The sequence below is a fragment of the Fundulus heteroclitus genome, chromosome 1 (genome assembly GCF_011125445.2).
Source record: "Fundulus heteroclitus isolate FHET01 chromosome 1, MU-UCD_Fhet_4.1, whole genome shotgun sequence".
In the NCBI taxonomy this organism is placed as follows: domain Eukaryota; kingdom Metazoa; phylum Chordata; class Actinopteri; order Cyprinodontiformes; family Fundulidae; genus Fundulus; species Fundulus heteroclitus.
The window spans coordinates 9,201,470-9,223,609 of NC_046361.1; the positions used below are offsets into that span (position 1 = coordinate 9,201,470).

The window sequence follows — 22,140 nt, forward strand, 5'->3', positions numbered from 1 at the left end:
ATCGCACATACACTGAACATTTCGAGCATTTTCAACTGACCCTGCACAACAAGATTTAAACATGACCGCCACCTTTGAAACATGTCCACTGCAGAACCAGATGTGTGTCATGTCCTCTGACAACACCGACATGTAATGTGCAGAGGCAGCATCCAGGGGTTTTATTTTTCGTTGCCTGCTTCTGTATCTCCAGGACACTGGGACAGCATGGAGGAGTACACATGTATGATCCCAAGAGACACACATGATGGTGCTTTTTATAGAGCTGTTTTAGCCCTCCATCAGGACCTCTACTCATTGGCCCAGCAGGTGAGTTACATTATTGCAAAGTCATATAAAAAGTAAATAGGATGTACTTTGAAGGTTTATAGTTTTGAAAATGTTCTCATAGAGCGATGCACTTTTTTGGAAATCTACTCTGTCTTGAAGCCTGTGGAATTTAGCTTCATCTTTTGATTATTAGTATAACGACCAGATTATTAGTTTTTACTGCTCCCCAGAGATGATTGAATTCTCACTTTTGAATAGTAATAACACAGTGGATCAGATCTGTTTATTTCTTCCCTTCCTTTTCCATGTGGAACACTTTTGGTGTGTAAATGTTATGTAACTGTAAATCATTCCAGCCTTCAGCCGCAAGAGCAGGTGACTCCTCTAGTCTGCTTTGCTCCAAGCTCTGGTGAAGGTTGGGATGATGTTTTTCCTATTTGACAAAGGTTTGGCTTTCCAGATGAGCTCAGACTCCCTGGAGCTGGAAGTTTAAAATGGATGGCGGCACACCCAACAAGCATGCTCCAGCAGCCGACAACAGTAAACAGTTGCTCACACAATTGCCCCGTTCTTGTCCTCCCAGCCCTCTTTTCAGCATTAAGCCCCGGAGATTTGCTTTGCGTGCCTCCTCCTTCTCATCACAGCCCATCTCCCCCTCTAATTCCGAGATTACATCCAGGTGTGGCTTGTCGCGTTCTGAATCTGCCTAATGCTAAAAGAAGACCCGGAGCTCACTATAAACCACAAACAAAGAGCAAAGAGGCCTGGATTGCACATGCACCACAGAGTCGGGGCTTAAATGTCAACATGAGCAAGTCCGGTTTTCCGGATGTAGTTTGTAATCCTCCCAATTTGATTCGGTGGGCTGTTCTTTGCGGCCCTGTGCATCCTTAACACCTGGGCCATGGTGGGTTTGTGTGAAATGTCTTTGGTTGATGCCAGTGTGACATACAGAGCTTTACGAAAATAAGAGCACCCCATGAACTCTTTCATGTTTCGTCACATTACAAGGAGCAGCTTTAATATAATTTATTGGGATTCTATTTTACAGACCAACGAAAATCAGAGCAGAATTGTAAAGTGCGAGGGAATTGTATGCACTTGAGTTTTATTTAAAATGATCTTAAAGGGGACTAAAAGCACATTTAAACCATACTTTTTATTTGTAAAACATAGAACACCATCCATCCTTTTCTATTCCATTTGTGTTGTTTGTTACATAAAATCCAAACGAGCTGCACTGAGGTTATCGCCTGAAACATTTGTTCCCATATAACTGCATGTTGACACTATGAATTTCATGGGGAATGCAGGTCTCCATCTAATAGTGAAACTGTCTGCTAGGATATTTAAAAGAGCTCTTCTGTCCTAACCGCGTGCGTCTTCATCCCTCTAATGATAAAGTTAGATCACAGAACCCTAAGCTGATGTAAATAAGTGCAGCGTCGACGTAAGGGGCCAGAAGATTTGGTTAGCTGTTGTTTTGTGCTGCCAGAAGCCAGACACTGCATTTATCGGGAGTCGTCTGGGCTGCACATTTCCAGCTCGGCCCCAGCACGGTAATTCAGGAGTAAACAGCACCATAACTGCGTGGAGACCATAAAGAAGCAGCCTCATTGTCACCTCGTATCAAGCCCCCTCCCCTAACCCCACCTCTTGTTATGCGTGCCTCAGGAGGTGTTTTGGCATGCCATCGCTCCTTTCCATTCCCGTGGAAAAAAATAATTGGTGGGAGTTGTTCGAAACAGCTGTGCGCCCCGGCCCGAGAGCTTCCTCGGCCGTTCTCCCTTATTTTCTCCAGCCGATAATAACAGCTCCCCCGAAGCTTTGAGCGATAAGGCCCGAGAAATCGTCCGACTTTCAGCACTAATATTTGTGTCATTGTTTGTCCCTCTTTGCTTATCTCTATCATCTCTTTCTCTCAGGAACTGTTTTCCCGCTCCTCAGGGTGCTTACAGGTGATGGGTTTTTTACAGTATCTGTAGATGTAGATAAGTACAGGATCGACAGGAGAACTCAGAATCCTGCAAATGACTCAGCAGAATACACTGCTACACAAAAACACAATGCTTACCCTGAGAGCTTCTCTGGGCCAATCTATGTTAGATGTGATCGTTGAACCACAAAGAAAGTTGTTCAAAGTAACCAAGATTGTGTTTTTATCCTTTCATTGTCATTTTATTGCTACATACCTCTCCTCCCTTTAGCGCTCGGTGTGCCTACATTTTGGATAGCTTTCTGAAGCTCATTTGTCATCCAAGCCTATGGTTACATAACATCTGCACGGTTGTTCTCAACACTTAATCTACCTCTCCTCATAAAACATTTGGCCGTCTGCTAAACAAGCAGGCGTTCTGTTTTTAGTTTCATAAATGTCTCACTGCTGACAGCCTTCGGTTTGAAAAAAACATGGGCATCAAGCAATTACACACCTTCATTCATTCATTCATTCATTCAACAAAACCTTCTATTTCTGGGCAATAATCCAAAATTCAAATTGTTTGAAAGAAGGAGTTTCTTGGATGTTTTAGTGTTAGATCATGTTGTACATTCTGGGGTTGTGCTATTTTGACGGAAGACAATTCTAAATATTCGAATTATACGAGGGCGTGTTGGATAACTGGATTGATTCTAAGTTTATTCATAGAAAGAAAAATTGAGCAACTCAGTAAGAAGGAATGTTGATGTTAAAGACGTGTCTTCCAAGACTCACAGGACATTGAAACTGTAAGAGGAGGTGATGGAATCTAGATGAAGAGGGATAAAAAAATGGGTTAAAATCAAAATATAAAAGCATTAGTAAGAATAATAATTTCACTGAAATAATGTGGCCCTCAAATGCTGTATATAATGTGGGATCAGGGTGTGATTGACATCGTTCAGTGTAAAGAGTTTGTACTTTCTCTGTAATTGTGATTCTCATATCATAACTGTTCTTTGGCTGTTTTTTCAAGAGGCGTCTTTTTGTAATAATTCTGTTTTTATAGGAAAATGTAAACTTTTGTGCCATTTCAGTTTATACCATGATACGTGACCAATGATACGCTAAAATATTAAACTCAGCATTCAGTATGGAAATACATCAAAAGGAGACCAATTATTTTCCTTTTCTGTCTTTTTGGGGTTGGGTGGGAGATAATCCTGTATGAATAAGTTGGGGGGGAAAAAGAGATTGTCTTGAAGATTTTAACTTCTAAGCAAAATATTGAATAAATTATGCTGGAAAAACAAGTTGATCTGGATGATCTTTCCAGAATGTGAGAGAAAGGTTGCAGCTGTAATATTTTCTTTCTGGTCTTCTTGTCTTTAAACCTCTAAACTGACTGGCTAAAGCATTGAAACTCTATTGAATCTTGTTTCTCACCTTTTATCTAATCCAAAATTTACAATTAGGGCCTTTTTTTATATACATAGTTTTAAAAGGAACACATTATTTGAAGCGTTGGATCAATCTGCTTTTTACTGTTAGGATAATACGAATATATTGTTAATATTTTGAATACAATGAAAACACATTGTAATATGCATGTTTTTATTTTTTGGAATAATCTAGTGTATTGACAAAGCAAGAGACCTCCTGGATGCTGAGCTGACAGCCATGGCTGGAGAGAGCTACAGTCGAGCCTACGGGGTGAGTGTCACAGAGAGAGGCGGAAGAGGAGTTTGGCTACACTTGCAATGGTTTACAAGCTTATTTATGTTTTCAGAATACCCCAAAGCAACCTAATATGGTTCAATTAATCACATAAAACTGACCCACATTTTTTTAAAAGTAAAAAAACTGTTCCTGTTTGGATACATGTGTGGACTTTTTTAACAATACTTCAAATAATCAGTTGAATATAGACAGCAGCAGTCTTGGGAGCAGTTTCCCATGAGAACCTTTTGACCCTTATACCGGTCATTTATATACAGCAGCTAATCTTCCTAAACATTTATCATCAGTCTCATTTCTGCTGAAAACTGGATTCTGCATGCTCCTAAAATCAGTTTAGTTTTTGTTTAAAAAAATTGATGGGTCACCTTGTGGATTTATTTGAGATTCTTATTATTATTTTTACCAGCATTAGTTTCCCATTCACATAGTCCAGATGGAAAATGTTCCTCATTTCTGCAATATTGAAGATGCAGCTCCAATAATGTGTGTAGATAAAGTGTATAGATGAAGATAATTCTGTTTATTTGTCTTCCAGGCCATGGTGTCCTGCCAGATGCTGTCTGAGCTGGAGGAAGTGATCCAATACAAACTGGTGCCAGAGAGGAGGGACATCATCAGGGAAACGTGGTGGGAGAGGCTTCAGGTAACTACCGCACATCATGCACAGACACACAAAAATGCTCACATTCACACTCACGTGGGCCAAAGCTAGCGTGCAATGTGAAGCAGATGTTGGAAAAGCTACTGTCACTAATGGAAAACATCCACTCTGCAGGCATGTCGAGACACACAACAATATCTCAGATCCGTCCTTGGTCTCAAGTGTTTTCTGATCTGGTCTCTTTCCAAATAATGTTTTTGTAAATATTAAAGCTATTTAAGGGGAGCCATGAATCTTGGGTTGCTTGGTAAAATGCTGCTGTCTGTGTTCCCACCAGACAATCAGCAATGTTTTACAGGTTCAGTTTAACGGTCTTTATTTGTGTATATGATTAATTATAAAGATAGAACACAGCATTCAACTACGACTCGGCACAATCCCAAAACTGGTTTGCTGTACGTTGCTGAATTACTTGTAGCCCCTGAACTTTGTCACATTTTCTGAGTTAACAACCACAAACTATATATTTTAAGAGAATTTTAGGACACAGACTAACACAAAGTGGTGCATATCTGCTTGTTATTGGCCATGCACTCTGCAAATCTGGCCTTTGTGGATCAATGGCAAAGAAGAAAGCCGTTGTTGAAATAAATTCTTTTCTGCAGTTTGCCACTGGCAATGTTTTGGACACAGCAAACATGTGGAACAAGATCCGATGAAAACTTTGAACTTTTTAACATCCATGGCAACCACTGTTTGTGGAAGACGTATAACAATACACATCACCCTGAACACTCATCCCCACCATAAAGCCTTGTAGTAGCAGGGTCGTACCATGAGGAGGATTTTTCTTCAGCAGAGATGGGGAACATAGTCAGGCCTGGTGTCCTGACATCTGTGGTAATGAAATCCTTTGAGACTAGTGTTGACGCATCTGAAGGACGTCACATGCCCACTGGTCGACCCCCTGTAGTTTATTTACTAGGCAAACAGGTCAGCAGATGATGCAGCAAACCAGGGACTGGAATGTGCGCCAGGATCCTGTTTGTAGGCTTCAGTTCAGCCTTGAACACCATCAACCCAGACATCCTCCACCAGAAGCTCACCCAGCTGACCTCAGCTGACCCGTCTATGAATTACCTGAGGTTTGCAGATGACACCACTGTCATCTGGCTGATGCAGGACGGTGGTGAGTCTGCATACTGACACGGGGTGGATCGGCTGGTCCACTGGTGCGGTCAGACGCACCTGGAGCTAAACCCGCTAAAGATAGTGGCGATGATGGTGGACTTCTGGAGAACACTCCCCCCACCTTCCTCAGCAGCACTGTCTGCTGTGGATCACTTCCAGTTCTGAGGAAGCACCCTCACTGGGGACCTGAGATGGTCCTCATACACAGTGTTCTGAAGAAGTCCCAGCAGAGACCGTGCTTCCTGTGGAACCTCAACAAGTGCAGGCTTCCCTTCTACACTGCCATCATTCAGTCTGTTTGTGCACATCTATCCCTGTGTGGTTTGACTCGACCCAAAAAACAGGACAGGTCCAAACTACAAGGAGCAATTGGGTTGTAATCCAGGGAGGATTATCAGGGCTGACCTTCCATCCATCCAGGACGTGTTCAGGTCCAGGGTCAGATAAAGGGCAGATAACATCTCTGGAGACCTCACACATCCTGCACATCCACTGTTTGGATTATTTGCCAAAACCAGCAACCGCAGAGTCAGTTTCTTCCCCCAGACTGTCAATCATAAGAACACTTGACAATCAGAGGGCCCAGATGACATGATTATTTACACCAATCCAACCATGTTTTCCTCTTTGTAAAACATGTATATGTACATATTTACATAGAAAAAGAAAATGTACGTATAAATATTTATGCTTTTCCGTTTTTAATATACTTAAAATGTCATTGTTGCGAGCAAAGGGGAACCATAGTCAAATGCCTCATTTACGTCTTGGCGGTTAAAGCTGATTGTGGGTCAGCGGGACGATGGATTGAGCCAAATACGGGTTAGTCCTGGAACAAAACCTGTTAGAGGCTGCAGAAAAGTTGAGACTTGGTTGAAAGTTTACCTTCCAGCAGGACAATAACCCTAAACAGACAGCCACAGCTACAATCAGTTCATCTTATTGTGTTGGAACAGCCCAGTCAAAGTCCAAACCTCTAGCAAAACCTGGAAATTGATGTTCCCAGACACACTACAGCCTTAATACAAATGTACATGTTGACAGTTTTTATGTGTGACATTAAAATCATGTCTCTTTCTTTCCACTTCCTATTAATGCATTGCCTTTAGTTGATCTGTCACACAAAATCCCAGTAGGATGCTTAATGTCTGTGGTTACATTGTGACACAATGTGGAAAATTTCAAGGTGTGGGAATTTATTTGCAAAGCACGGTATTTTACATTTCACATTACAATGCAGTAGCAGTATAGCCGCAGAGAAGCTTGATTCGGGTTTTCCTCTTATGGCCGCTGTTAGTATGTCGCCGTAAACTGTGCAGCTGACGGCACCCATGGGAACAGGTGCAATCACATACCTGGGTTTAAGGATCCCTGAAGGATTTTATACCAGTTTCCCCATCTGTGCAGTATTGGTGATTTTTTAGTACGTGACAATTGCATCAAAGTCACAGTGAGGGAGCTTTATTTTATTTAGGTTGATCTAAATGGGCTGTGAGTGAAATCGTTTAAAAAAAAGAAGAGTTGTCTTTCCGGTTTTAGTCTGGCTTCTAGTCCTGTGTTATTGTGTCTTGCTAGTGCTTTAACTTTATAATTTATTTAAAAAGCCCAAAGATTACTGCGCGCATTAAGCAGACTGTTATACATCATGTTTTATTATTACTGCTATGTACGGTAACTACTGTTGCCTAACTCCGCAGCCCCATGTTATAGTGGATATTTGGGTGAAGGAAATATTTTATGGCAGTGTGGTTGTCTTTGTAAATGTGGTAATAATAATAAAGATAATATTAATAATAATAATGACCGTCCTCAATAGTTCCTCTCTATTACTTGAACTTATGCCAATTAGAGAGTTGGGAACATTAGTAGGAATGTAACGGTCCTTGGTTATCAGCTTACCCCGCTCATATATGTGCTTTGGGGACTTTCAGCCGATGCTTCCTTTTTAATATACTTACAAATTAATCCTGTTTCTGTGTGTTTTTCTTCAGGGCTGTCAGCGTATTGTCGAAGACTGGCAGCGAATCCTGATGGTTCGATCTCTGGTCATCAGCCCCCACGAGGACATGAGGACATGGCTGAAATACGCCAGCCTTTGTGGCAAGAGCCTACGTCTGGTCAGCACATAGATATATTTATACAAGCTCTTCGGGATTCTACTGTCATTATTTAACAATCAGGAGAAAAAGATTTCTAGCTTTCTTAAACAGGAAATGATGTTTTGGCTCAGAAGAAGTTATGTGCAGCCATAAATTAAACTTCATTTGAGTCGTCTCTTAAGCTGCCAGTAATGAAAGCAGCGAAGCGCCCTCAGTCACTCTGTTTAGAAACTTAAAACTACGTATCGTCTTAATGAAAGCTGAGGGTTTTTTTCCATCTTTGACTTCACTGGTGTTCTAATAAGTTGGAGAATATGGAGGAAAGTCTTATTATAATTTACCACAAAGGTTTAGAATCAGACATCACCAAACGTGCTGAAATTAGAAAAGAGAAAGATGTATTACACCACCAGTAAAAATCTGAATATTTGATGCTTTGGGAATATAGTGAGTTTATGTGATTTTTTTGTTTCATGCTCTTTGTCTTATCCCCTATTTTGCATGTTGAAAAGTTATTCACATTTTTTATCTAATTTATACTTTTTATTCCTAAAACCACAAGGTTGTATATAAAAAAAAGCTCTGTTCGGCTTGTGGAGTAAGAAACTTATTATTCTGTTATTATCTACCACGTATCCTTCTAGGCACTTGCCCACAAGACTCTTGTGCTGCTCTTGGGTGTTGACCCCTCCAAGCAACTCGATCACCCACTTCCTACCACCCACCCACACGTCACATACGCATACATGAAGTATATGTGGAAGAGCAACCGTAAGGTAGGAAAATGAACTTCTGTAGGCTTTCATTACTATTTTATAACAGCAGGTGACAGCATGTCTGAACATCGCTTCTGTTTGCAGGTTTTAGCGCATTATGTTTGCATGGTCTGGTTACAGTCGCATTCAATTCAAGCTAAATGTAAATTGTGTTCATTAAACAGAATAAATGAATCTTTTATATTTCTAGTTTATTAACCTTTATTTTTCCAGGAAGTCGTTTCATATTTTCAAGTAGGGACACTAATACAAGTTACAAGCTAAAAGCTTGACATTAAACTGGAAATATATAAACAAAATTAAACAATCAGTAAACGTAATATAGGTACAGAGTCCGGTCTAAGAAAATTAGTTTCTCTCGTCAGTTACAGGAGAATAAACAAGCTTTAAGCTGTCCTTAAGAGATAAAAGTATCAAGCTTTTCATGTACTCATTAGATGACCGGAGTGCATAAAAAAGGACACAGTTCTAATCGTTTCCGGAAAAAGTCAGACCACAAATCAAAGCAGGAGTCTGGAGGTGTTAATGTAATCAAATAGCAGATAAGTCACCGCAGTAACGCTTTATGGACAATATATATGTCCTCTAAGGCTTACTGTGGACCAAGAAACCAGAACGTAAAGTAGACAGTGATGTGTTATGTGCTATTAGTTACAAAATGTATCTAGAAACTAAACGGCGAAGAGTGAAGCTAGAATATAGAATATAGAAAAATCAACATAAAGTCAAGAATTGCCAAAACTCAAGCTTGACAAGACGATGAATTAAGGGAGGCCAATATTCCAAAAATAAAAGCCCAATCAAACCTTTAGCATTTTACGAAATGCTCAATGTTCCCTTGAAAGAAAGACTATTTTCCAGCTAAATGCTCAAATATTTGTAAGATGACAATCTTTTAATAAGATGGCTTTAGAAAAACAGCACTGTCTGAAATTTAGGAGTGTTTTTGGGGGGGAAACTCATTGGTTTAGTTTTGTTCACATTAATAGCCCGTATAGTAATGACTGCAGCCACTACAATGTAGTTTAAAGCCTTTCAGCAGCCTGCTTTATAGGACCACAAAGTCAGGAAAGTATGGTGTTGTTCCCATATAGACATATGGCTATCTTATTTAAAAAAAAATATAAAAAAGAGAGAATAAAATTGACCCTTGTGGGACACTTTGTAAAATCTTTAAAACATCAGATTTACATTGATTCATAAAAGCAGACTGAGATCTATTGGAAAGGTAACATATACCTGCAGAGTGGGAGAGTAAAGATTTTTCTATTTTAATCTATTCCTTTTATTAAATGTAAAAAGAAACAGTTTCTCATGTAGTGTTATTTAGACCCATAGAAAGTAGTTGTCTAAGACATGTGAAGTTATGTAAGAAGTGTTTTTCTAATGAAGTTCAGAATCTAGTTCTGGTGAAGAATTGGTAAAGGCTAAAAGGGGACGAGAAATATTCGAGCATGTGCAATTTATGTGGCTCCTCCAACCAAATCATCATGTTTCTTATAAACACTGAATAATTTACTTGCTGTCCAAATGAAATAAACCAAAAAGTAGCGATGTTAAAGTAAGCACCGGCTCTCGTTGGGTAATTCATGTAATCGTCAATCCTTCCAGCCAGATGTCTTCACCAAGGTCAGCAAAACTTTCCCAAACACTTTCATAACATTCATTATAGTTGTGAGGGTTACATAAGTTACTGGTTCGGTTAAGAAAACAAACAAAAAAAATCAGAAACCCTTTGACACATGTGGAGAGCAAAAGCCATAATGATGATATTTAGTCGTTTATTTCCTAACAAGTTCCATTTTTAATACTAGATTTGTATTAGAAACCATCCAAAGATCGTCTAAATAACAGGAGCCACTGCAGGTGATCTAAAGCTGTGCTTCGTGACTCTCAGCTGCTACAGCTTGTTTTATGTTTTTTGTTCCGCTATGCGGCGAATGGTTTAGAGGTTTAGTCTTTTACTGCAGCACCGTGCTGTTTTAATGCACGCGGCTTCAAACTGTTCTGGTGAAATAAACAAGACAAACTTCCTTATAGAGGAAATTATCCTCAGTATAACACTAATCCTTCATACTGTTGCATCACACAGTGTTCACTATATTAGTTCACTATATTCTTTAATGTTCAGTTCTTATTGCTATTTGGTAACTAAGGTAGCAGTGGATGAGGCAAGAACAGATGCTGCTCGGCTAAAACGCTCACCGGCTCTCTCGTGCGCTCACTCACAATCACACCCATGCTTCCTGTCTGCTGCAGCACTGTGCTTGTAGCTTCAGACCCAGGGTCTCATTAGGGGGGCTTAGGTAAGTGTGAGTGGAAATGGTGCTGCTGCTCCCACGACCAGCTGTGCTGCTCAACAGAGATATAAAACACGTTTCAGCAGAATGAATAAAAAGCAATCTACTGTTTTCAGGTTGTCGGGTCGGAGAGCATCTTGGCTCCGGCGCGCATCATCGTTAAAACTAATTTCTCAATCAACGATGAGGCGCTGAAGCATTCCTAGTTTATTCATATGTAGAGCTGACGTTTTTTTTTTGTCAGTATCTCCCAGCAGAATGCCCGATAAACGGATACGTGTTTGAACATTTAGTCCTAAATGTCCACAGTTAAAAGCCGGACAAGCATCTAACAGCGACACCAACTTTTACTGTGCCGTGTCCCGACAGATCGACGCCTTCCAGCACATGCAGCATTTCGTCCAGGGGGTGCAACAGCAGGCCCAGCACGCCCTCGCAGCTGAAGACCATCCGCGCAAGCAGGAGCTCCACAAGCTGATGGCCAGGTCTGTCCACGAAAAGGGACGCATTGTTACTGCCTGATAAACCTGGTTTTTAATGGAAGGAACACCACAGAGCTAGAACACACGCACAAACAGGGTTGATGTGGAGATGCTGGGCATTGTGCAGTTGGGCTGTCTGTGATAATCTCTGGTTAATTATTAGTTGATCAGAGGCATCATTAATGGTATTACTGACAGCTCCGCTTCAAACACGAGCAAAAAGGGAGTCCACGGGCCTGTAGGTTTTAGTGGTTTTATTTTGAAAGAGTATTTGCTGTTCCGTCCGTTTCCTTCTCTAGCATCCAGGAGACTCGAGGGGTGTTTGTTTTTCTTAATTTTCCAAGAGATTGAGCCATGATACGCAGCAAGGTTCACAAGTCATCGGACGTTTTGTGGTTATTCTCAGGGCTGCACTAATGCACCGCTTCAAATTTTGCAGTAGTGCATTCCTAGTGCTAACCTTCCTCTATCATTTTACAGAGCCTTGTATTCACATGTTGCACTCATGTTGCAGCAAACAATGTATTTTATGGGATGGTCCAGCACAAAACAACACATTATTGTAAACTTAAAGGAAGAGGAAAGGACTATTGGATGTCTGGCCTTCATTTTACCCTTGAAAGATCGGTAAGACGAAATCAGTAGCCGAAAGAAGTAAATACCCCATTTGCAGTTTGTAGCCAGTTAAAGAAGAGACGCAGTGGAATAAGAACGACATGGAGGATGCTACATGTGGTGGAAACCCTGCTTTTAACCGTGGTGGTAGCAGCATCATGCTCTGGGAATGCTTTTCTCCAGCTGTGGCAGGGAGGTTGGTCAGATGGTGGGAAGATGGATGAATGAACCAAAATTGATTCATTGAACCATACAACTAGAGCTGCAGTGAAGTAGCCTCGTGAGACCATCCAGATCTCGCGAGCTTTCAAGGTTTCACTCGCAGATCAGTCTGGCTACTCTCCGTTAAAGAAAATTTGGAGCCGTTCACCAAACGAACGTCCAATCAGCGTTGGCTTTGAGGCGGGTTGAGGTGTGACGCAACGGGAAGCGCGTCAGTTCAGTCTAAACAACATGGCGGCTTCAGCCGATGAAACTAGCGTTAGCGTGGCTATCTAGCAAGTTTTATCGGAATTACAGAGTATTTCTTTGCTGAGCTAACGAGCCTTTACCTGCAGCAGCAAGAGTAGCTTGGCTTGTGGTTGTGTTTTCGTCGTCGCGAGTACGTCATATGCTTCGTTGATCTGATTGGTTTATTTGGCCCGTCTATCACCAACATAGGCCAATCAGCTAACCAGTATTTTCGCCCCTTCCCAAAATTACTTCAACGGAAGGTTTCCAGATGGATATGCGGAGCAAATCCATCTGGCGGAGTCAGGTAAGCAGTGAAGTGCTTTAGATCAAAGCACATTTATGTTAGTATGGCCCAGTCAAAGCCTAGACCTAAATCTGACTGAGTTTCTGCACTGGCATTTTCTATCCAGTTTTCATCTTGAGCTATTTTGTGGAGAAGAGGCAAAAATCTCAGTGTGTGTACGTAAAAAAAAAATCAAAGTAATGACACAGAGGTGCTTGTTTTTCTTGGTATTTCTTTGATACCATGTACCATTGTCCTTCCACCCCAGAAGTGTGCACTACAGTTTTGGTCTATCCCGCAAAATCCCCCAGAAATCCACTAAAGTTTCTGCTTCTGATCTGACAGAACGTGGAGCGGTTCAAGGGGTTTGAATACTTTTGTGAAGGAGCTGTAAATCTCACGGCGTCGTTTGCCGAGGTCTGGTTTGAAGCATCTTGAAACACTTCCTAACAGAGCAGCAGATCGAAGAAATGACTAACACTCTAGTTCCTAACATATTTTTATGATGCTGCTTCTGAAATAGTTTGGGACGCCATCAAAGCCTCAGAGCAAGATGTTTACAACTCCTCAGAATATCGCTCCAGACGAGAGGATGATTACCCTGAATAGAATTTGCCTGCATTTCGTTATTATGTTTTACGTTGGTTAAGTAACTCAAAACAGGTAGGAGGCGGTCCTTAGAACCAGGCGGGTCTGGTCCAGATACAGTAAATCAGGGCTGCCATACGGCCATATGTGCTAACATACAGCAGCAGTCTGTGTCCTCCCATCCTGTAAATCAGACATGACTAGACAGAAGCGTGACAGCAGGCAGAATAGGCGTTTTTTTTTTTCTTCTTCTCGTGCACAGCGACCTTCTGAGGAGTACATGTGAAGGGAAAACACCTGTATACTGTCAGCCAGGATGGCCTCGCTCCTGACATTCACACGCTTTAATGAATATGGGTCAGCTGCTGGTATGGAGCACACCTGGACTCTTCACGTCTCATATTCATATAATCTCACATTGCTTCTTCTGTAATTTTACCCAAGCTGCACTAAGGCTCATTTCCACTGATATTGGCTGCTTGAATGTTGTTTGAGCGTCCCTGGACACTATGCTTTTGTTTTTATACATATGCTGTAAAACTTATGTATGATAAAAGAGTTTAGAAACAGTTTTGGCATAAATCCTCTAAACTGAACTTTACTGACACATGGTACAGCACAGAAAGGAAACTAAGTAATGGTGAAAAGGAAATTTATTGGAGGATCTCTCCAAACAATATTCACACCATTGATGGATGGATTCACACTAAAGTGTTTGCCATTTGTTCGCTTTAGTCTAGGTGCATAAATTATACTCGGCCTGTGAGCGTCTGTGTTTCTGGCCGATAGATGGAGGCCTGTTGTCCTTGATGTTTCAGAGCTTCCCCTCTGCTCACATACACAGCAAAACAGAGCAGATAAACTGGGATCCTGCTGCGGAAGAGAAAGTGTAATCTTAGGTTGTCAGATGTTTCATAAATTCCTGCATCATTTCCAAGACTATTCTTTAAAGAGTACACTTTGTCTTTTGCAGCAACTCCTCAGTTACCCGCTTTTTCTAGAAAAGAAACCAAATGAAACAGAGATACACTGAGCCTGTCTATGCAATGAGGTACAGAAAAAGCCTGTTAAATATAGGATTTAATGGACATATCGTGGTCAAAATGGGGGCAACATTTATTTTGTGACTTCCAGATGATCTGGAAAAAAAAATTAAGTAATTTAGTAATGTAATAAGTAATAGTAATATCATCTTTATTGTCATTGAAACATACATTACAATGAAATTTGTTCTCTGCTTTTAACCCATCACCCTTGGGGAGCAGTGGGCTGCCATATGCGGCGCCTGGGGAGCAATCTGGGGTTAAGGGTCTTGCTCAGGGACCCAGAGTGCCGGCACTGGGGATTGAACCGGGTACTTGCATCCTTCTCTGAGTGCAAGCGCGCTGCTCTAACCACTAGGCCACGACCCCCCCATTGAGGTCTTTATGTGATAATGTTATCGTCTGGTTAAAGGAACTGTGCCTGAATTTATTTCGGTTAAGAAAAATGCTTTTTGTGCAATGTATTATGAGTTAAAAGACATAATTTGATAAGTATTGACTAATTGATTGATGAGATCCTTTTTTTTTTAAATGTCATTATACATACAACGTAGATCAGATGGAGGGTGCCACTAATGGCCGACCTGCCCAGCATGTCTTTTAGTGGTAGGGGAAACCATAGCGCTAGGTGGAAACCTACGCAGACACGAGGAGAACATGCAAACTCCACACACAAAGGCCAATGCCTTTCAGGACTCGAACCCGGGACCTTCTTACTGCGAGGCAAGAGTGCTAACCACTGTGCTACTTGTTCAGTCAAGCGAGTCAAGGCTTTTTTGGTAGCAATAAGCAAGTAAACAGGACAACCCGGGACAACTTTCTCTGCCAATGGCATAATGAGGCGCGGGGCCGTTGATAAGCACGAGCTTGATGCACATGTGGCGAAAAACAGTTTGGGGCGGGGCTTAAAGTTCAGGTTAACTTGTTCTCCTCACAGTTCCAATTTGTGCAGGATCAGGGACTGTTCCTTTAACTGGTTGAATTCCTTAGGAGTTATGGATAAAGATCGCAGAGTATCATCAGCACAACAATGGAAACATATCCTTACTGTCTGCTAATTTTAAAGAGTGGAAGCGTGTATATAGTAAACAGAATTGACCCAAGCACTGACCCCTGTGGCACAACACAACTGACTCTAGTTAGATGTTTCAACATGAACAGACTGGTATCTGTCAGACAAAAATGCTGTAAACTCCCAAGAGAGCAGCCCAATAATTACTTTGACATTTGACTTCGGTGGCTTTTTTTTACGATCCATAAAAAGCTTGTTTGTTTTTTTCAATTACATGCTAGAAAATATATCTCCATTGTTGAGCGTAGAGAGTTGGAGCGTTTTAGAAAACAGCCACGATCAAGGCTACGCTGGTTCCTAATGACTTGTAACTACATCTGTACCTGTCTGTGCTTCTGCCCTTTTGCCGCATAGATGTTTCTTGAAGCTGGGGGAGTGGCAGCTCAGTCTGCAGGGCATCAATGAGAGCACCATCCCCAAAGTTCTCCAGTATTACAGCAATTCAACGGAGCATGACCGCAACTGGTACAAGGTCAGTCCCTGCTCCCCGCCTTCAACCTTTCACCTTTGACTCCTTCATGGTGGCAGTTAAATCCCAGCTATGTCAGTAAGTCCTGCCTGTGTGCGCTACAACCCCCACTTTGTTGCCTTGGAGGCCTTTTGTTTGAAAGTTGTAGCTTTAATTATTGTTTCCTGTAGCTGCATGGCTCATTTATATTTTTTTCTGTTAGACGAAAGTGTTTAAAGCCCGTCGTCTGCTTGCTTCTGCGGTATGAGGTAATGACGCAGCTGTCAGCATCTCAGCTTTCTCCTCACCGTATGTGTGCTGCCGGCTGCAAATCTCGCTGTATCTCATAGCCTCTTCCCATTTATCTTCAGGAGAAATTAATAACGATGGTTGGTGAGCGGTCTCGAATAACTGCTCCAGACTCACAGCTCTGGGTGGTAAATTGCTGCTCCAAGAACCAAATGTGTCCTACAGAAACTGGGGGAAAAATGACATCACGAATAAACGTGGAAATAATTTCCAACTATCAGTAGACAGTAAGTACCCTCTGTTCTCCGCAGGCCTGGCACGCCTGGGCCGTGATGAATTTTGAGGCAGTGCTGCACTACAAACACCAGAACCAGGGACGTGACGAGAAGAAGAAGCGGCGACACGCCAGCGGCGCCAGCGCCAACAGCGAAGCCAGCAACAGTGACAGCGAGGCCGACAGCACGGATCACAGCCCCGTGCCCTCGCCACGGCAGAGGAAGGTCAACGAGGTGAGAGTGCCAGAAAATCCACACCAGCCTGCTATCGTCCTTTTCTCTAAATGCCTCCGGTTTAACCAAAGAATAAATCTTTTCTTTTTTTTTTTGTCCTTTTACAGGACCTCTCAAAGACTTTGCTCCTCTACACGGTACCTGCTGTTCAAGGATTCTTCCGCTCCATTTCCCTCTCCAGAGGAAATAACCTGCAGGACACTCTTAGGTGAGTAAAAAACGACGATGATGCAAACAGGGGAAGCTGTGATACCATTTTTATGTCTCCTTTGCAGATGTTCTATACTAGTGTGAGAGGGGGCCCTCTAGTGGCTGGTTTTATTCACTCTACTAAGGATGTGATGGTCAAAGAGGAGAGGATGCTGAGTTTAATTTAGTTCTTTTTGTGTTTCTTTTTCTTAACCGTCCAGGGTTTTGACTTTGTGGTTCGACTACGGTCACTGGCCTGAGGTGAACGAAGCTTTGGTGGAGGGCATCAAGACCATTCAGATAGACACCTGGTTACAGGTAAGGTCTTTTTAAAGTGGTTGCAGCCTGGTGATCATGAAAGTCTGATGTTTTGCTGTCAATAAGAATACAAGACTGCAATATGGTTAAAAGCATGAACTCTTAACCAGGTTCAAATGTAGTCCGGGGAATTGGTTTAACAGATTTCCCAGGTTTAGATGAGTTTGCTAAAGAAAAAAATATAGATTAAATGGACAAATTGATCAAGGCTCTTTCTTCAACTCCCTTTTTCCTGCAAAACAAAAATCCAGTTTTCTTAGAGTAAAGTTGAATTCCCTCTCTGAAAAACTATGTCTGTGTGGCAATAATTAGCCATGCCCTGAATCGTATGTGGTATGCATTCATCTCTCCTCCAACGTACTGATTTAAGATTGGCTTACGTCAGTTCCATGCCCAGGAGGGAAACCCAGACAAGGTTGTGAGCCTCGGCGACACCTCCAGGGGATTTCCCATGCTGTTCCCAGGCCTGAAGGGAATTATATGCTCCTTCCAGTGAGTTGTGGGCCTTCAGGAGGATCTCCCCCAGTGGGACCTGCCTGAAAAAAGTGACAAAGGGAGACATACAGGAAGCATTGCTATAAGATTCCTGCAAGATGTCGACTGACTACATGTGACACAGAGTACACCGGTTAGCTGAGCTCTTCTTCATATGAACCTGGCCGCTCTGCAGAGGAAGCTGCTCTCAGCCAGGAGCTCATTCTTTCACTGTCCATCCATGTGAGGGTTGGAATGAACTTAACTTGAGAACTTTGTTTTTTGGTTACGCTGCGTCTTGATCATCACGGAGAGGAGCATGAAGATACTCGTAACAGCAGACAAGACCTCTGAAAACATTTTACACACGTCATTTTTTAATCTCCAAAGGAATCTTCACACCTTGCTGTGTTCAGAATAGAGACTGCTGTTAATTTTAGTTGTTTGTTATGAGGTTTTTTTTATTACCATTTCTGGAGCATGTAGAAAGTGTATAGTAGATGTCCATGAATGTTTAAAACGGGCTTAAAATGTACAGATTTTTTGAGTCTAGAAAAGTCTAGAGATTTAAAACTGAGATTTGTTGAAGGTCTGTAGGGAATATTTTGTACTTTATGTCTGCTTACGACTCTCTCCGGCTTCATCTCTGCCTTTTCCAGGTGATCCCTCAGCTCATAGCTCGTATCGACACCCCTCGGGCGCTGGTTGGTCGTCTCATCCACCAGCTGCTGACGGACATCGGACGATACCACCCACAGGTACTCTGCTACAGGTCCTCATTTACACAACACAGACGAGAGTAAAGAGGGGCGCTTGATCGATTGTCCTCTGTTCTCCTCCAGGCTTTAATCTACCCGCTGACCGTCGCCTCCAAGTCCACCACCACCGCCCGACATAATGCCGCGAACAAGATCCTGAAGAACATGTGTGAACACTGCAACACCCTGGTTCAGCAGGCTATGATGGTAGAGACTGCATCCTTTACATGGACCAGGCTGGTCAATACCATTCTGCTCTCCGTATTCCAGAAAAGTTGGGACCTTCTTTTAGATTTGAACAAAAGGAAAGCTCAAAAGGCTTTCAAATCACATGATCCAATATTTCTTTCACAACAAAACATAATTAACATATTAGAAACGGTACACCTTCATTCACTGAACGAGCTCACTTCAAGCGCGATGCTTGCAGGTCTCAAAATAGATAGAACAGCGCCAACAAGTGGCTGAAAAAGCAAGACGGTACAGAAAGATTCACCTGGGAGAACATCTAGCAAGTAATTAAGTTAAGTGATATCCGCCCTGTGATACGATTAGCTATAAAAGGGATGTCTTAGAGAGGCAGAGTCTCATAGAAATAAAGACGAGCAAAGGCTCTCCGATCTGTGAAAGAGTGCATAAAAAGGTTGTGGATTACTTCAAATACAATACTTCACGTCAAATTTAGAAGGCTTTGCATCTCTCATCTACGGTGCATAGCGTCATCAAAGGATTCAGAGTAACTAGAAATGTCCGCGTCCTAAGGAACAAGGCCAAAAAAACCTGGTTGTCGTACCTTCAGACGACACAGCATCACTCATCGGCATGATTGTCCCCCTGACAGTACCAAATGGGTCCAGGACTGCTTTCAGGAAGCACCCCTGGATAGCACAAGACACCGGGCCATCTGCAGATGCCAACTTCAGCTCTTTCATCTGAAAAGGAACCAGTATTTGAACCTGGTCCAGAAGCGGCTCCGTGTCCTGTGGGCAAGGGCTCATTCCAAATGGACTGTTTCAAAATGGGAATGTGTCCCATGGCCAGATGAGTTCAGATTTGTCAGTCTTGTTCTCCAGCATCAACGTGGCGTCCTTGAGGATGAATAGGATGGTCTTCCATCGTGCTATCAGCAGGCAGTTTGAAAAACAGCTTCGCCAAAACATGCAAGCATGGGCAGCTTGCGTGTTTTGGAAGGAACTATGAACGCTAGAAGCTAAATAAAGTTTTTAGAGCAACATATGCTCCCCTCCATTGTCTATTTTAGGGCCTTGTGCAGCTCAGCGGGGTATGGCAAAGCCACATAGTGCAGCTCCTGCAACAGTTCGGCTTTGTCGGAAAAGAGTCCAGGTTCTGAATCTGCCTGCCAGCTTTCACCTATAGAAAGCATTTAAAGAAAGACGACTCACGACGACCTCAAACCTTAACCAGCTTTGTTTCTATTCACCTGTCCAGCACTTTATGTGCCTCTTGGTTTGTTGAAGCGCTTTATAAATAACATTTTGATAGAAACTCTCCAACACCAAAACTCATAACCACAATGCTGAGATGTCCTTGAACGGCTTCGGAAAGAAGGAGATGCTACACCGTGGTAAACATTCCCCCTGTCCTAAGTGTTTTGGAGCCTGTAGCGGGTATCAAAGTTGAAATGAACTGATCTAGTGGATGAAGGTGTACAATTTCTAAGTTTAAACTGAATTTGGTTATTTATGTTCTGCTCTGAGTCAAATAATGGCTTATTTGATTTGAAAGTCTTTACGTTTTCATCCACTGTCTATACCCACTTCTCCATGTGGGAGTGGGGGGGTGGGGGGGGGGTACACCCTGGACAGGCTACCAGTCTATTACAGGGCAACATAGACACACAGGATAAATAAACATGCCGACACACACACTGAAGGGCAATTTAGAGAGACCAATTAGCCTAACTCTTGTTTTTTTAACTGTGGGAGGAAGCCAGAGTACCCAGAGAGAATCCACACAGGCACAGGGAGAACATGCAGACTCCATGCAGAAAGACCCGAGGCTGGGATTTGAACCCGGGAATTTCTTGCTGCAAGGCAACAGTGCTACCGGCTTTGCAGCCCCTTTTCATTTCTGTTTTGTTCAAATTCCAAAAACATCCAAACTTTTCCGGAATTTGGGGGTTGTACATTGATAAGTCTTTTGGTTTTGATTAATTGGGTAAAAGAAAAGCTTCAGCTAGTCTGTGATGACCATAGATGGGCGTGTCCCTGCAGACAGCGCCAGTCTGGAGTTTACACACACTCAGCCTGGCCATTGGTCAGATATATTATGTTAATGTGGGGTTTTGCATTATGCTGTAGAGCTGTGCGTTTTATGGAAGAGCAGTTGGACAACACATATCTTCAATAGGTTTTATGAACAAGAACTGGGAGCACATGTTTAAAGTAATTGGGGATTTTCTCTAACTTCCTTGAGCTACAAGTTATACATACATGCTCAATCATTCACATCTGCTCCCTCCAGTTAAGTTTAAGTTTCAGGGAGATCCAAGTTTGGGTGTTTGGAGTCATTATGCTGTTGGAACAGCTAGTTGGCTCCAAGTTTCAACCATTGCTGTTGATTTTAGGAGAAGTTAATCTCCTCCACCATTTTATTCGAGTTGTACAACGCACCATTACTGATGGCAGGGAAAAAGACCCTCAGAGTGAAGCTGCCACCATCATGCCCGACAGGCGTGGAAGTGTTTGAAAGCCTCTCTGGCTCATGGCGCGATTTGGAGGTTCCTAAAATCTTCGTAAACATTCCAACCATTTTTTCCGCTAAGGTACACGGTTTGGGTCAGATGAATAAAAGCGGACAGAATTGAAGGTTTCGGGAAAACCTGCTTTCAAATGGATAAAGCAAGCTAAGGTTAAGCTTCGTTAATCTTCCCGTCCTTAAAGGAACTATTCCTGATTCTGCACCAATTCAAACAATGAGTGAAGGTGGGGGAATAAAACCGAGCGGGGCGGGCCAAACCGAGTAGGGTCGGTGGAACTGGGGCTGTAGTGGCAGTATAGATACAGGTCAGTCTAAAAAAAAAATATTTCTGAAAAAGTTCAATATTCTTTCTCATTTCAAAAAGTGCAACTCATACAATATTGATTTATTACACATAGCGGGAAAGTATGGCTCACAGATAATGAAACCTATAATACAGTGTCTCATTAAAATAAAATATTGTTAAATGTTGGAAACTCATGGTGTCACTCCCTAATCAGCTAGGTAACTCAAAACCCCTGAAAAGGTTCCCTGAGCCTCTAAACCTTCTCAGTCCAGGTCAGTGGCCAGAGTCCAGGGGAAGACTGCTGACTGATGGACAGGCAGGCTAAGGGGAGGAAGAACTTGACCCAAAGTGGCCCAAAATCCTTTTCTCAGATCAAAGTAAATCATGCATTTCATTTGGAAATCAAGGAGAGGCACATAACCTACGTTGTTTGAGTCCAGTGGGAAGTTTCCACAGTCAGAGATGATCTGGGGTGTCATGTCAACGGCTGGTGTTGGTCCACTGGGTTTTCTGAAGTCCACAGTCAATGCAGCTGTCTAGCAGGAACTTTCAGAGGACTTCATGCTTCCTTCTGCCGATGAGCTTCATGGAGATGCAGATTTCCTTGTTCGGCAGGACTTGGTAGTTGCCAAACCTGCCAATGGCACCAAAAGCTGGTCCAATGACCGTGGTGGTACTGTGCTGGATTGACCAGCAATCCGGCTTGACAGGAACCCTGTCGAGAATCTATGGATGATTGTCAAGAGGAAGATGAACG

General features: G+C 42.4%; 1 protein-coding gene across 2 annotated transcripts in view; it reads left to right on the forward strand.

Annotated features, from left to right (window-relative positions):
• The window catches only part of mtor (mechanistic target of rapamycin kinase), a 101,829-nt gene that overhangs the window by 63,021 nt on the left and 16,668 nt on the right, over positions 1-22,140 (forward strand). For both annotated transcript variants that reach the window (XM_036129082.1, XM_036129053.1), the window contains exons 32-43: positions 194-309; positions 3,824-3,901; positions 4,464-4,571; positions 7,712-7,837; positions 8,464-8,595; positions 11,265-11,380; positions 15,786-15,903; positions 16,440-16,637; positions 16,745-16,845; positions 17,048-17,144; positions 18,278-18,376; positions 18,461-18,583. In XM_036129082.1, the coding sequence (XP_035984975.1) occupies positions 194-309; positions 3,824-3,901; positions 4,464-4,571; positions 7,712-7,837; positions 8,464-8,595; positions 11,265-11,380; positions 15,786-15,903; positions 16,440-16,637; positions 16,745-16,845; positions 17,048-17,144; positions 18,278-18,376; positions 18,461-18,583 (1,412 nt within the window). The remainder of the gene's footprint in view (positions 1-193; positions 310-3,823; positions 3,902-4,463; positions 4,572-7,711; positions 7,838-8,463; positions 8,596-11,264; positions 11,381-15,785; positions 15,904-16,439; positions 16,638-16,744; positions 16,846-17,047; positions 17,145-18,277; positions 18,377-18,460; positions 18,584-22,140) is intronic.